The 14,472-nt window shown below is 40.8% G+C and overlaps 1 protein-coding gene across 1 annotated transcript in view; it reads right to left on the bottom strand.

The window, feature by feature from the left end:
- The window catches only part of pcxb (pyruvate carboxylase b), a 293,413-nt gene that overhangs the window by 14,007 nt on the left and 264,934 nt on the right, over positions 1–14,472 (bottom strand). Inside the window, exons 22-24 of the mRNA XM_063470144.1 lie at positions 7,269–7,448; positions 2,602–2,776; positions 833–906 (exon numbers count right to left, since the gene is read on the bottom strand). Coding sequence (XP_063326214.1) covers positions 833–906; positions 2,602–2,776; positions 7,269–7,448 — 429 coding nt within the window. The remainder of the gene's footprint in view (positions 1–832; positions 907–2,601; positions 2,777–7,268; positions 7,449–14,472) is intronic.

Here is a 14,472-nt window from a genome sequence, read left to right on the forward strand (position 1 = left end):
AAAATTTTTGGCATGACATGTTGGTCCCAGTAGTTTTCACAAGCCTCGTCTCAAACATCATACAACTAAATTAATCTGCTGTTTCAGTGCAGGAAGGCCAATCTGCTGGCCACAGGGATCAGAAATCCTGTTTGTTGTTCCCCTGGTAAATTGTTAATATCTCCGTCCTCCCACTGTGTTATCAGCACTTCACTGTGACTGCACCAAACCGAATCAAACCTCAGTCATCCGCACTGACGGAAAGATCATTTCCTGCAGATAACGCCTTTTCTTTATTAAACTGTTATTACATCAGAGTTAATTAAAGATAAAATTGGGCCATTAAAGGAATTAAGATTAAATGTATTATGATACAATTAGTGACAGTTACTTAACAATAACAAATACACTTAGCGCTGAATCTAACGTGCACTTTTCTTCACCCCACTCCCCTCCAAAAAAAGCAAATGATAAAAGAGGTGTCCACAGACAGCAGGGTTTTTTTGTGCATTGTTAGCATTTATTATATTTAATATCCTTTAATATCCTATGAAGGTTGGCTTTGAATGCACTCAAATTAGGCTGAAAACAACTCATTTAATGAACTCTACTTAACTCAAGTCATTTCTCATCAGCTAACTGAATCCAAGAACATTTACTCAGTGACTGTTAAAATCCTGCTTCAATAGGGGGAGGAAAAAAACAGTTTTTAACCTCGTTTACGTGTCCGTGTGGTGTTTTATGCATGTTAGAGATGATATTGTGAGCAAAACAAGCTAACAAAGCCGTGGGAGAAAAAACAATTAGATTAGTGATGTAAAAACAGTGAGAATGGTGTAAGTGGTTAACTTACCTCAAACTCTTCTGCAATCTTGGGTCCATCTAAGAACAGCCTGGTGCTGAGACAATCCACTGGGCCAAAGTTGGCTGAAAAAAGAAAACAGGAAATGCCGTTTTTGTTAGAAACAGTGTCGGCGAGAGTTCTCTGCACATCAGTTAAAGTTCAGAGATCAGCTCCCTGATCCAGGATCAGTAATCTTGATAACGCTTGTTTGGTTCTTCAGAGCCACAAGAGAATTAGATTAGCCGGACCGAATTCAATCATCCGAACCGATGGTGTACTCTTGTGGTCATTCAAATGGGAAACATATCGACACTGGAAACCACGACCAGCAAATCTATGATTCTATCAGGAACTTACTGAGATAATTCATACTGACAGTGAAAACACCAACAGAAATAAGAAAAGAGGAGTGTTTAAAAAAAACAAAAAACTGCTGATCTAAAATGTGAAAAAGAAATAAAAAGAAATAACTGCATTACATCATGTCTTTATGCTTACGCGTCATAAAAGTCAGTCACAAAGTAAAAACGCAAACACCTTTTTACCTTCAAGTACTATTTTTTAAATGCATATGCTATATTTTTACAGGTCAACAGAACAAAGATCTTCTATCCTGAGGCAGGATCTCCACCTCTCAGCCACTGACATGGTGCAGTAGCGGTGACTCGATTTTAGGTAAAGTTCATCAGATGTTCCGTCACATCACAGGTCCCTCGCTGTAATTACTGCAACTCATCCACAACTGTTGATGGACAGATGGAGGAAATCCCACATTTTCCCCCAGATGTTGGCAAATTAGCCACAACCAGGTCCCTCCAACTTAAATTAATCTCTAAAGTTAAAGACTCAGAAAGGAAAAAGGATTTTGATATTTGCCCAATCGATCTCCCTGAAATGCTCTCCAGGAAGAATCCCACAGCTTCAGTTTAATCATTTAATCTTGTTTGCGTAATTAAACTCGCTGCCGTGTGGGATTGACTTTACATCTACTGGATGATCTGGGATCAAGCCAAACTCCTATCAACTTGATTAGACTAAAATATAAATTTAGATATGGAGAACAGGCCCCAGATATGTGCCTTTTATTAAACTCCCACCAAACTTTGCATACGCTGATGCATAATAGCTCATTTTAATCACACCACACAGGAGAAACTGCACAATATCCAGCTTTAAAAAATGGCTTGTTTTGGTAAATATCGTAAATACGAAACATACTATGAAAAGAATGAGTGTTCACATTAGATTAAGGGTTGTATAGAGCCTAGCCCGCTATTGAAGGAACAACTGCACATTAATTAAAAATCTTCACATAGAGCCAACACCAGACTAACAGCTAACAACGTCCTAACTCCACAAAGAATAATTAAACTCAGGTCAATCCAGGCAGCAGCTTCAAACTGCTTCCAGTTAAATCTGATTCATATGTAACCTTTATTGTTAAATTTCCTACATTAGTCATTTCTTGCTCCAAGCTTGTGCCTTTAGACCACAGTTGGAATTACAATGATTTCTCTCTCCAAACACAACAAAAATATTTGTACCAAATGGGTCAACTTTATACTCTGCATTCCTGACCCAAGTTTGGCTGGTACCAATTTCAAGCCCCAGTAGTAACACAAATGAGAACAACAGACCACAAACCTAGACTTGTTTAATCATACGGATGCAGTCTGATTAAACACACATTTCACACAGCAGTTAAATTACAAAAATTGAAACAGAAAAAAATAAGTCTCAAACCATACAGAGATCGGTTTTCCAGTCGGTCCACTCACCAGTAAACTCCTTAAACTCCTGGAACACCTTGGGGTACATGGCTGCTGACATCACATCCTCAGGGGTGATGTCATCCCCGTGTGTGGCTCGGAGGCCCTCTTCCAGGGACTTGAAGTCCATAGGTGGCAGAGAGGCACCAGGTCGACCGTCAATGCGGGGAAGAGACTTCAGCACCTGAAATAGGATGTTGAAACGGAAAAGGAGGAAATGAAGATGAAATGAGAGGGGGAAAAAATAAGAATCACAGCAAAAGAGGGTCGCGAACAAACTATTTACTAAAACTTTAAATATAAAGTCATACAGTCTTTCTGGATTTTCTTCATAACGTCCCCATGGGAGGTGGAAGCATGTGAAATATATAAAGTGATGGTAAAACCTTCACATTGTACTTCACAGCTATACATAAAAGCTTGAACCTGTCAAAAACACTAAATTGACACAGAGTGAGAGGAGGAGGAAGACAGATGCACTGAACGCTTTGAGGCACAAAGGAGGAGAGAAGCAGTAGAAACTGAGAATGGAAAACTTAGGGATTAAAGTTATTTTTTTTCACATTTACATAAAAACAGCAGCACTGTCGTGTCAAGCTCTGTGGTGATTTCCACTTTAGTTAGCTCCATCTCCCTCATTTCAGCCAGTAAGCTACTATCAGCCCATCAAACGTGACTGCAGCATTACACGTGACAAAAAAATAAATGACAATTCAAAGAAACTGTTCAGAGGCAATATACAGATACTGCTTTAAGACTGATATGACATTTTATCTGCCCACACAGTTGTTGGTGTCTGAAAGAGACAATTGATCTGGGGCTAATAATAATGTGCGCTGAGGAGATTATGTTGAGATACTGTCAATTCATCTAAAGGCTGCTGTAAAGAGTACGAACCCTTGTTTTGTCTCCTGAAACATGCAAAAGGAGGAAGCTACTGGAAGACTTGGCGTTTTCACTTGTGTCTTTGGTGCTGACCTTTGTGGTCTATGTTATAGTGTGAAAAACTAAGCACATCCCATGACTCAGTAGGTCATAGAAGCACCTTCAACAACAACTTAAAGTCGTACACAATTCATCAGTTTCTCACATGCTGTGGAGGAATTCTGGCCCGTTCTTACAAATGCTGCTTCAGGTCATTGTTGTTTGTGTGCATTTGTTAATGCACGACTCTCTTAAGGTTTCAATCAGCATTTCAATCAGTTTGAGATCGGTTCTTTGATTGGGCCATTGCAACACACTGATGTTTCCTTCTTCAGCCATTCTGTTACAGATTTGCTGCATGCTGGTAATCACTGTCCTGGTCCAGTTTTAGACAAGCTTTAGTTGTCAGAAGATCGTCACACAATATTGCAATATACAGAGGGGGTCATGGTGAGGGGACCCCTCCTCCACCTTGCTTGATAGTTGGTATGAGGTGTTTGTGCTGCTATGCTGTGTTTACTTTTCTCCACTTTGGTCTCGTCTCTCCAAAGGACATTGTTCCAGAAGTATTGTGGCTTTAGTTGAGATGCAACTTTGCAGACCCCAGCTGTGCTGCCATGTTCTTTTTAGATAAGAGGCTTCCTGGCTAGCCACCCTCCCACACAAGTGATACTTGTTCAGTCTTAACACGCCAACTGACGCCTGTAAAGTCAGAGATGTTATATTTGTATTTTTTGCAGTTTCTGGTCAGAGCATTGCACAATCTGACCTCAGGGGAGAATTTGCTGGGATGTTCACTCCTGGGAAGATTGGCAGCTGTCTTGAATATTTTCCACTTGTGAATAATCTTTCTCACTGTAGAATGATGGACATCAAATTGTTTGGAAACTTTCAACCCTTCTCAAATTGATGGACAGCAACGATTACTTCTCCAAGTCGTTGCTTTTGTCTTTCCTCCTTGGCATTGTGATAATACATGCCTGAATGCTTTTATAGAGGTGCACACACACACTTGCTGATGATCAGTTCATTGATTGTATTTGTTTATCAGCTCTGGGCTGCTACCTTCTCCCTTATTACCTACGGAAGCAGTAAGGGTGGACTTAGCTTTTCACACACCGTTTCTGCATTTTGGCTTATTTTTGCTAATAACAATGAAATAAGTTATGTTTTATAGTTTGAGGTTACACTGACCTAACTTTAAGACCTGCTTAGGAGCAGATGATTTTTATTGCATCCTGATAAAAGTAAAACCTTGGAACTGAAAAAGGGCGTACTTTCTACCACGACTGTATATATTTGTTATGTTTACTAATTTGTGTGCTGCTTTGCATCTTCATAACATCATCAAGCGTGTGTGTGCACCCTGCAGAAATCTCTAGACAAAGGGCCCAGTGCAATTCTATTAGTCACAGAGCTAACAGTTCAAAGATAGCTTACTCATTTGTGCGTGTGCGAGAAAGGCACTTCAAAGATAGCAGGTTCGCTGGAGTCCCTGCTCATTAACACAGTCTCCTCTGAGGATGTCCTTACACCTAAATGCTTGATTGTTTAAGTGTGAGACACAGACAGTGACTCCGTGTGTGTGTGTGTGTGTGTGTGTGTGTGTGTGTGTGTGTGTGTGTGTGTGTGTGTGTGTGTGTGTGTGTGTGTGTTTCCATTAACAAATAAAGGAAACTTCCTCCAAGGTTATTTGGTGACTCTCCACATTTCTGTGGGAACTCCTAAACATCACACGCACTCAGTTTTCCCCTTTCCTTTCTTTTCAAGTATGCTCCTCTGAGGGATATGCTGCATTTTTAATGACACTGATTTCATTAGCTCGTTTTATTTCTGATGGTCTAATACACTTCTCTTTCCTCAGTCTCACAATCCACATTCCCACCTTTTCACCCTTCCTTGTCCCCCATCTTTTTCCCTTGTCCATTGTTATTTTTCCACCCACACCAGACGAGGAAACAACTCAGTTACCACTTTATGATTCAAAGGAATGAAAATAACTTTGTGACAGCCTTTGAGAAATGGATGAATGTGATATAATTATGAATGCTTGTTCACCAGCTAATTAACACCACCGAAGCACCATTAAGGAAACATTGCTGCTTCTTTGCTGATAGCGTACGAATATAACCTTAAGCTACAGCGTACAGCTGGGGTTATGCATGTGTATGCTTATATGCATTAATAAAGATGAGTGACACAGCAGCAACTAAAGGTCAATGACTGAAGGCAAAGTAGTCACAAGCTAGCTCTGCTTTCTAAAGATAATGTGATAAATGTTTGACTTTCTTTCCTTTAAACAAAATTCCTCTCGTGTCTTTTCACGTCTGAGCCGAGGTTATGTAAATCAGTCACGCTGATACATGGTGTGTGTGTGTGTGAGTGAATATCAGATTTAGGTCTCAGCTGTGCAGCTTCCATGTCGACATAGGCAAACACAATAGCACACAAATTAAAACACAATGAAATCAAAGCAAAAGTAAACTCTGGTAGTAATTATTTAACTGAACGAACGTCTGACGTTATGCTGTGCACTCGGTGCTGAAGGTGTCTGAATATCGAGAGATTTAGTCAGATGTTCTGGCTGAGATGAGAGGATTTTGTATTGAGTATTTACTCAGAGTACACACTACGATGCAACCTGCAGCTCTGACAGTTGTTTTAAAGAAAGTCTGGTGTCTTTTTTGCATTATTTGGAATGCAAATATCCACTTAAACAAGTAAAAAGTTATTTGAAAAAAGAAAATAGTGACACTTTAGCATCTTGCAGCATTTAGCATCTATGCTGACTGAACAGAAAACCACCTAAACCAAACCTGATGACCTGAATGAACACAGCAGCTATCTGTGCTTTTTAAAATGGTAATGACTCACCAGACAAAGTATTGAAAAACATAAGACACACCAATATACCATCACAAACTAAACAGGAAGCAGACAGAAGGTGAAAGAAAAATGGCTGGACTTCACGTGGAACTAAATAAAAAACTTCTGATTATGTTAGAAGAAGAAGAAAAGTGGCAGGAGGACAAGCGATGTTTCACTTGGGCAAACAAAGAAAAGGAAGGACGGGAGGCAAATGACGACAAAAACAAACCGACAGATCGTTTAAGATAAAACTAAGCTATGAACTGAGGAAACACGTTGATAGGGCTGTAAGAAATGACTTGACCAGTGGGGGAATACATCAAAGTATTAAAAATTCACTTTAACTGTACATCTACACACTTACACTGCTCAAAATATCAGATGGAAGAGGAAATACTGAAAAAAAAACTTTTCAGAAATGTCAACTAGCCACTATGTTAGTAACATTCAGGGGAAATTGTGACATTTTTTAATCCTCTGTGTGTTCTTGTAACTCCCAAGGAGACGTCATGCTGGTGGCCCCCTGATGCGCATAGCAGTCGCCCTCGCTGTATGCACTCGTGAGGAGACGAGAAAAGAAGAGCAGAGGCAAAGAAACTGTTTTCAGCTTGTGCCAGATGAGATAAAGCATGAAACAGAACTTGTGTGTTTGCATGTGTGTAATTACATGCACACCTTTAATAAAGCTCTCTGGCCCGTGTTTGTTACAAAAAGGCACAAGTGAAGGACATGAAGGACAAATGTTGAGCGAGTATTTTGTGATCTAAATAGCCGTGTCCATTTATTCCAGCAGATAGGGAAGTTAAATGGTTTTTAAATAAATAAATGAATGCTTTTGTACAAATCCTTATTGGAATTCCATACAAAGACTCCAATATGAGTACCTTAGATCTGAACGGCTCAGGGAATCCTCCATGTGGTATCCCAACGTATCCCTGAAGGAACTCGACGACAGAGAGGGGGAAGGACAACTCGTCCGCTCTCTCCTCCACCTCTGCTCTGGTCAGGTTGTTCTGCACCATGAACTGGGCCAGGTCACCCACGATCTTTGAGGAAGGAGTCACCTAGCAAAGAGGAAAAAAGTCTGAGCACTTGTAGTGTTTCGTTTGGGAGTGTTAAATCCATTTCTGGATAAAGAAAGTTAATATTAGCCTGATGTACCCTTCAGTTAGATACTTCTATTTCATCACAGCCTCTGCACACAGATTATCACAGTTTGCTTGGGACAAGGAGAGCCGCTGTTATTCACTGCGCCTTTTAAGCTGACAGAAAAATATATATATCCACACATTCATAGAGGAAAAAAAAGAAAGTATTAACAGAAAATAGAGCATTTTTTTAAGTTGGGTAATGGCAGACTAGAAGTTGCTGCAGTTTGTCTGTCAGGCTACAGCATTCTTCCACGCCAAGTCTTCCCGTCTGCAGAGCACAGGTATTTCTGCACCTCCGCGGTGATTTCAGCAAAAGAGAAGTGGTCACAGAGTGTTTGTTTTAATGAAGATGCTGTCTACAAAGATTAAGCACAGAGAGACCCGGAGAAAGGGAAATGAAAAGATGTTTACATCTACACAGCCTCTTTAATCATCTGATTTGGTCTGCTCTGTGAAAACAGAATGAACCTGAAAACGAGGAGGGAAGAAAAAAGGGTGCAGAAAACATTCATTAAAATCACACGTATTCACTCTTTCATTATTTATAATGGCATATCATTATGGTAATAGCGATCCCTATTAGCATAATGGTGATAGGTAGAGTCTCTTCAGACTGAACAGGACACTGGTGCAAATATCAATTGCACACATTACTCTTATTGTAATGATTGGAGACGCAAATTTAAGGCTTTCCTGTTGACTTCCATCTGGTGCTTGGACCATTAAAGTGAGAAAGGGGTCAATTAATATGACCCACCAACTTCTAATCTCATAAACAAACACTACGGTTTGTACTCCGTCCTTAACATTTTATTATCTGTTAGAAAGAGAGAGCTAAGGGGGAATAAAACAGAAAAGATGTTAGTTTCCCCTTCCAGATTTAACCTCTTCTAAATTTAAAAACCATTTTCACATTTTGTTTTTTGGCAAAAACTCTGGGGTTGTTTCCCGATGCATCGTCTGTAAATGTAAGAACTGACAGCTGAAGGAGCAGAGCATGCAGGAAGCAGGTCCACGTTTTACACAAAGTCTATTTCCAAGGCAATTAGAGCACTCAAAAGGAGAGAGAGCAAGGAGAGAAATGGATGAACAAATATAGATTAAGCTGAGATTCCCTGAGGAATCCCCAAACAAAGACCTTGACACCTATTTCTCAAAGAAGCGATACCAAATTATTGTGAGGAAGAAATAAAGCACACACATCCCTCTGGGATTACTACAACCTCCTGGGATTTGGGTGCTTGTTAGGCTATCTGAGCTCGTGGGATCACTTCAGTCTTTCAACAACTACAGCCCTGTGTGTGTGTGTTCCTGTTTAGGCATCTTTGTGAGGACCAGAAACTGGCATTCTACTATACTTGTGGGGACCAACAGAGGACATGAACACCGGTCCTCACGATTTGAAGGCATTTTTCAGGTTCAAAATGTGGTTTTAATGCCAGGGTTACAATTAAGTTACGGTTAGGCTTAGGCATTCATTTTTGATGGTTAGGGGTAGGGTAAGCAGCTAGGGAAAGCATTATGTGAACTAGATGTCCTCACTAAGATTGCAAAACGAGAATGTGTGTGTGTGTACGCGCTTTTTGTGTTTAGACATAGCAATACTGACTTTTTTTTTCATGTCAAGCTGCTGTAAAAATAGAAAATGCCATCAGTGGAAGAAACAGTATAAACGATTTAAGCTACACTGTCAGATCAACCAAGCAAATCCTGATACAGCATTATAACATCTTTGGTCAAAAAAACAATACTTAAGTGACAAAATAATGAAAGTGTCTCAAACAGTTCCTCCCACTGTGCAACTGCATTTTAACAAACATCAGAATGATCACATCAGTTCTTTTGAAACTTGTTTCTGTGCAATCAGAAGCCAAGTGTCAAGAACACCCCCAGGATGCCTGCTAAAGTCCAAAACCATTTGGACTATTTTCAAAGGACATGTGCAAGTGATTACGCAGCGAGACAAACAAGATAGAAGAAATGCACCTCCCTTCAGCATTCTCTGCTACAACACCTGTAGTTCAGGTTGACGGGGTTTGTGAGTAGAGGCTATAATGACACCCTGCTTTTACACAATGAACGACTGCAAAAAACCTTGAGAGATTTGAGCCGGTTGTTAATATAAACTGTGGAGATGTCAAACAAAAGCATACTGCTGAGTTACTTAAAATCTATCAAAACACAGCAAAGCTCAATGTTGCTTAGTTTTCTCTGCGTCTGGAGTTCATGTTTCTCCTCATTTCACTGCACAGGTGTTACATCTTTCCATCTTTATTACCCATCTTCAAAAAACAGCCTTCTTACTTCATCCCTCACTCACTATCTTGACCTTTGTCTTTACACTAAAAGCCAACATGTTGGATTTTTACTCTTCCTTCATGAATCAACTTGGTCCCGTTCCCATCCCTCTTCTCTCTAGTCCGTCTGCCAAATATTTCTTTTTGCTTGATCCACAGTAACATCAAGAGTGTTACTCTCATTATCAATCTCTGTTGATGAATCACCCACCTCCAACTCTCTCCGGATGCCTCACACACGGGGAAAAAGAGAAATCATATTTTCAGCGGTGTATGAGCTATATATGATGTGTGAGCTTTCCTATATTTTTAGACGAGGAGTGAGGAAAATCACATTGTGGTCGGGTTAGAAAAATCTGATTTCCTCTGTTCCTGTGCGAAGCCGAGCTCAGACTCTTGGCTGCTGATCGCTCTCCGTCTTACTGATAAGATGGTGTCTTTATGCCACTACTTTAGAGGGAAGTTTAGCTTTTGACTGGACTGACATAAGTAATCAGCTTCTTGAGCCTCTGAACAAAATGCACTGCAGTAGAAAACGCCTGCTGTTATCTTTTTCCCCTGACAAGACCAAGAAACCGGGTGTTAAGCCACACTTCTTAAAAAGGTTGACAGTGCTAAACACTGCACCGTGTTACATCTACATCTTATTCAGCCAGAAACCGTGAGAGTCACTGGATTCCCTCTGGGAAAGACATACTGGGACCAGATTGGATATAAAATTTGTAACAATCTGCTCTGAGATGTTGAGACGCACAGAGAGAAATCTGGTCAATTTAAGGTCCTGCGTTCAATTTCAGAGCGTCACTAAAACAGAAAAGGGAAAAAACTAATAAATTTATCCTGGGGAGCAGAAGTTTCTCTGTAAATGTTCATGTTGATCCTTTCACTAGCTGAGATGGCAGAGAAACTGACCCACTTACTGACATTGCCATTCACTGAGTCACACTTTGGCAAGGCTGAACATAAAAATAAATATCTACGTACATGTTTACCGTTAGTGTTGTATAGATACAGTGCTAAATGATTTACACTGGACATATTTTACATTCTGTTACCCAAAGCTACTTTGGAGACCGAATAGGGAGATTAAATTAGCTCCTGCCATTTCTGCCTCTCCCATAAATGCTTTTTATCAGGAATTAATGCGGATTAATCCAAATTAAAGCTCTCATTATCACATCTGAGACACAAGCCCTGTTCCACCCTCACCCACCTCCAGCGGCTCTTTCTGTTCCCACCACCTCCGTGTTCCTTTTCTCTCACACTGCTCTTCCACCTTCTGTCCATCTTTCTCACTTCAACTAATGTGCAGTCCTCACTAAGTGGTCCTGTGTGACTTCGCACCCCTGGCAGCAGAAATCTGGTACAATGGCACGTTTGAGTGTGCGGCATGCCGGTGGATTTTGTGTGTGCATCTGTGTACTTTGCTCAAATTTGTCTCGAAATGCAACTATCCAAACCTGAACTGCCCTAAAGAGCGTAGGATTATATCATCCAGATCAGTGTGTGCGCGACTGTTTCAGGGAGAAGGCAAATGTAACGAAAACACATACACGCACTGCCCAGCCAGCCAAGCTAGGAGCAGAGTGAAGAATGGTACCTGTCAGGAGGGGAGGAGACGAGAGAGGAGCGATAACGAGAGGCTTAGAGAAGAGGGGGAGGGGAGAAACGATAGAAAGATTAGAGATACATGAAGGAAGTCTAATCGAAATGAGGGAAGGTGGGAGGCGGTGATGAAGGAGGAGATGAGACCAAATGAAACTGGAGAGTGAGAGTGGGGAGAGACTGCAGACGGGGTGATGAAGAGTGAGGCAGGAAGACTAAGAGGGAGAAATAAAGGGATGGACAGATTAACCGAGGGGAGGAGAGACAGAAGCAAACAGAGAAGAGCAGTAGACATCTGCAGCCCCACAGGCAATACAAGGAGGTGGTCCACCTCGAAGTATGAGAGACCGAGTGTGTTTTGAGATGGGGAGGTGAGTGGATACGTGCTTGTAATTGCAAGAGGAAAGTGACAGGGTAAGGGAAGAAGACAGAGCACACTCACAAATACATATACAAGCTGTCCTCTTTATACCGACAAGCTCACACTGAGACAGATGTAGCTGAGAGAGAGAGGAGGAGACTGGAAGTTGATAGCAAAACAAGTTAAAAGCAGGGAAATCGAGGAAGGGAGGCCCTGGTGAGTTTGACAACTTATGCTCCAGCAATATGCAAGTCATTGCCAATTAATCCAGCAGCTTTTGCTGCAATGCATGTTGCGCTGACATTTGCGTAGATAAAAATTAACTTTAGAAATGCTCATTGCTTTATGGCATTTTCAGTTCATATCACTAACACAAACACTGGAGACATCTGTTCATGTGTGGGGTTTTCTCACTAGAGTCTTCCAATCAGTAACGAGTAGATTTGGAACTAGACAAGACCCCTTCTTATCTTCCAGACAAGGTTTGTCAGCTCAGTAGTTATACTGTACATATACTGTGCACTATGTGACCAGTAGGCTGACAGGAGGTCAAAGGAGACCGGCATCAACCAAAACACGCAGCGTACACGATGTGTTACACAAGGTGGAAAAGGGAAACAAATCTTGTGTCTCTATTCTATAGCTGCTCACCAGTTTCAAGGTCATATCATCAATGGTTCTTTTCAGCTTAGCATTCCCAGCACTACATTTTACCACATGCATGCTTTAAAAATTGAGATTAAACCTAATTAAACTGTATGTGATACATGCATGAAAACGGAGCACAATCCTAATCCTACTGCAGGTGTCATATTTAGTAGAGTCATTGTAGCTTGGGTCATTAAATAGTCATAGTTCATAATTCAAATGCTCTGCATGCAAACGAACGGCTGGTCCACGATCATTAAGAGATTCAATCTGATCTTTCTGAACTCCATGGTCACTAATGCGAAGGAAAACTAATGAGGTAGTTTTATACCTGTTTATAATTGTAAATCAAGTCTGTGGATTAAGGCAGATTTACAGAACTGGCACAGGATACTCAGCAAGCAATGTAATGATTATACTCAGCTGCACATCTGGAATTAATATTAAGCTATGAAACTGTCAGGCTTATGAGCATTTTATGAAAATCTCCCAGATTCCCGTGTCGAGTTTGATGTTGTCTGCTACTGAGTGAGAGGCCCATGAGCTTAAGTAATGATGCGGTTTTGTAAGTTGAGACATCCTGTACAAATATCTTGATTTCTTAATTCAGAACATGACACCCACTGCAAGAAAACATGAATTAATAGACTCTGTGAAGTAAACAATCCCTTTAATGCAAATCACTTTTATGTAAATGCTTTGAAGAAGATTAGACATTTAACTTTGTTTTTTAATCTGAAATAATTAGAGCTGTGTTCTTGATTAAAATGAGGAAAGTATCCCCATTTCTCCTTCACTGACGGCACTAAACTTCAAAGATATGGGCTTCGCCGTGGTGCGTGTGGGCATATACTTTAGGTGCACTGCTTACTGCCAGTGCAGTATGTGGTGTGTGTACTCCATGTCTACATCTGACAAGCGTACTCCTTCTCCCTAATCGACAAACCAACAGTGTGAGAGACACAGCCATTGTCGAGCTAACAGGATACAACGGAGAGCATAGCAGGGCCCGTAGGCACATTAAGCCAACATTGGCTTGTGCAGTGAAGCCCACAGAGTCTTAATTGAATTGATAGAGAGGCATGGGCAGAGGGGTAGGGGACGTCGGGGGGAGAGAATTGATGAGGAAAACATAAAGGGGGAGAGAAAATTAGGGAGAAGGGACCAGAGAGGGAAAATTGAGAGACCTAAAGAAAGAGAGAAGAAGGTGTTAAAATAATGGGGAATCCATGGGAGCATGTCTAAGGTAAGAAAAAGCAAAATAAAGAGATGGCTGAGAATAAATGCAGAAAGCAGCATGTGGAATGGAGAACAGAAGGAAAGTGAGAGGGTGGCTCGATAATGAAAGAAAATGCAAAAGAAAGAACAAAATAATTACAGGGAGAGAAAAAGAAATGGGAAAAGCATAGTAATTAATGAAAGATAATAAACAAGAAGCAGGCAGGAGGTCAGCCTAGGCACAGAATGACAGTGTTCCAGCAGAGCTCCCTGTCCATGACTACAATTAGTGATGGCTGAAGTTACGTTAAATCCACCTGGTAAATGAGAGGATAAATGAGCCTAATGTAGACTAGCCGGGAAAAGATAAACAAGTCTAGCAAGGGAAATGACAAAGCTATAAAAAGTTAGGCACACAACAAAATTACTCTCGGAGGAAAAGGAAGCTGAGGAAAGCCAAATATACTGCTGCACTGAAAGTGAATTCAGACTGCACAGAACAGTGAATGCACCTAACTTAATCTGGGATTGTTTTGCTCAGCCAAGCCAGGAAAGAGGGGCGGCTTGGCAGACTGAGTCAGTGTGAGCCAGGCCGATGAAAGAATATCGAAAACTCATTTCTAATTGTGCTTTCAGCAGGAAATTCACGTGACCCAAGTCAGACATAATATTACAAAGTAAAACATCATTAACGCTGCAAATGTGCCCGACCTTGTGCATTCTATTCATTTCCCCAAACCCATTTATACTGCTCTGTTTAAGAAGATAATAATATAAACCATTACAGCTGATGCTCCTAAATCAAGGA

Source organism: Pelmatolapia mariae, linkage group LG3_W, assembly GCF_036321145.2.
Source record: "Pelmatolapia mariae isolate MD_Pm_ZW linkage group LG3_W, Pm_UMD_F_2, whole genome shotgun sequence".
Classification (NCBI taxonomy): domain Eukaryota; kingdom Metazoa; phylum Chordata; class Actinopteri; order Cichliformes; family Cichlidae; genus Pelmatolapia; species Pelmatolapia mariae.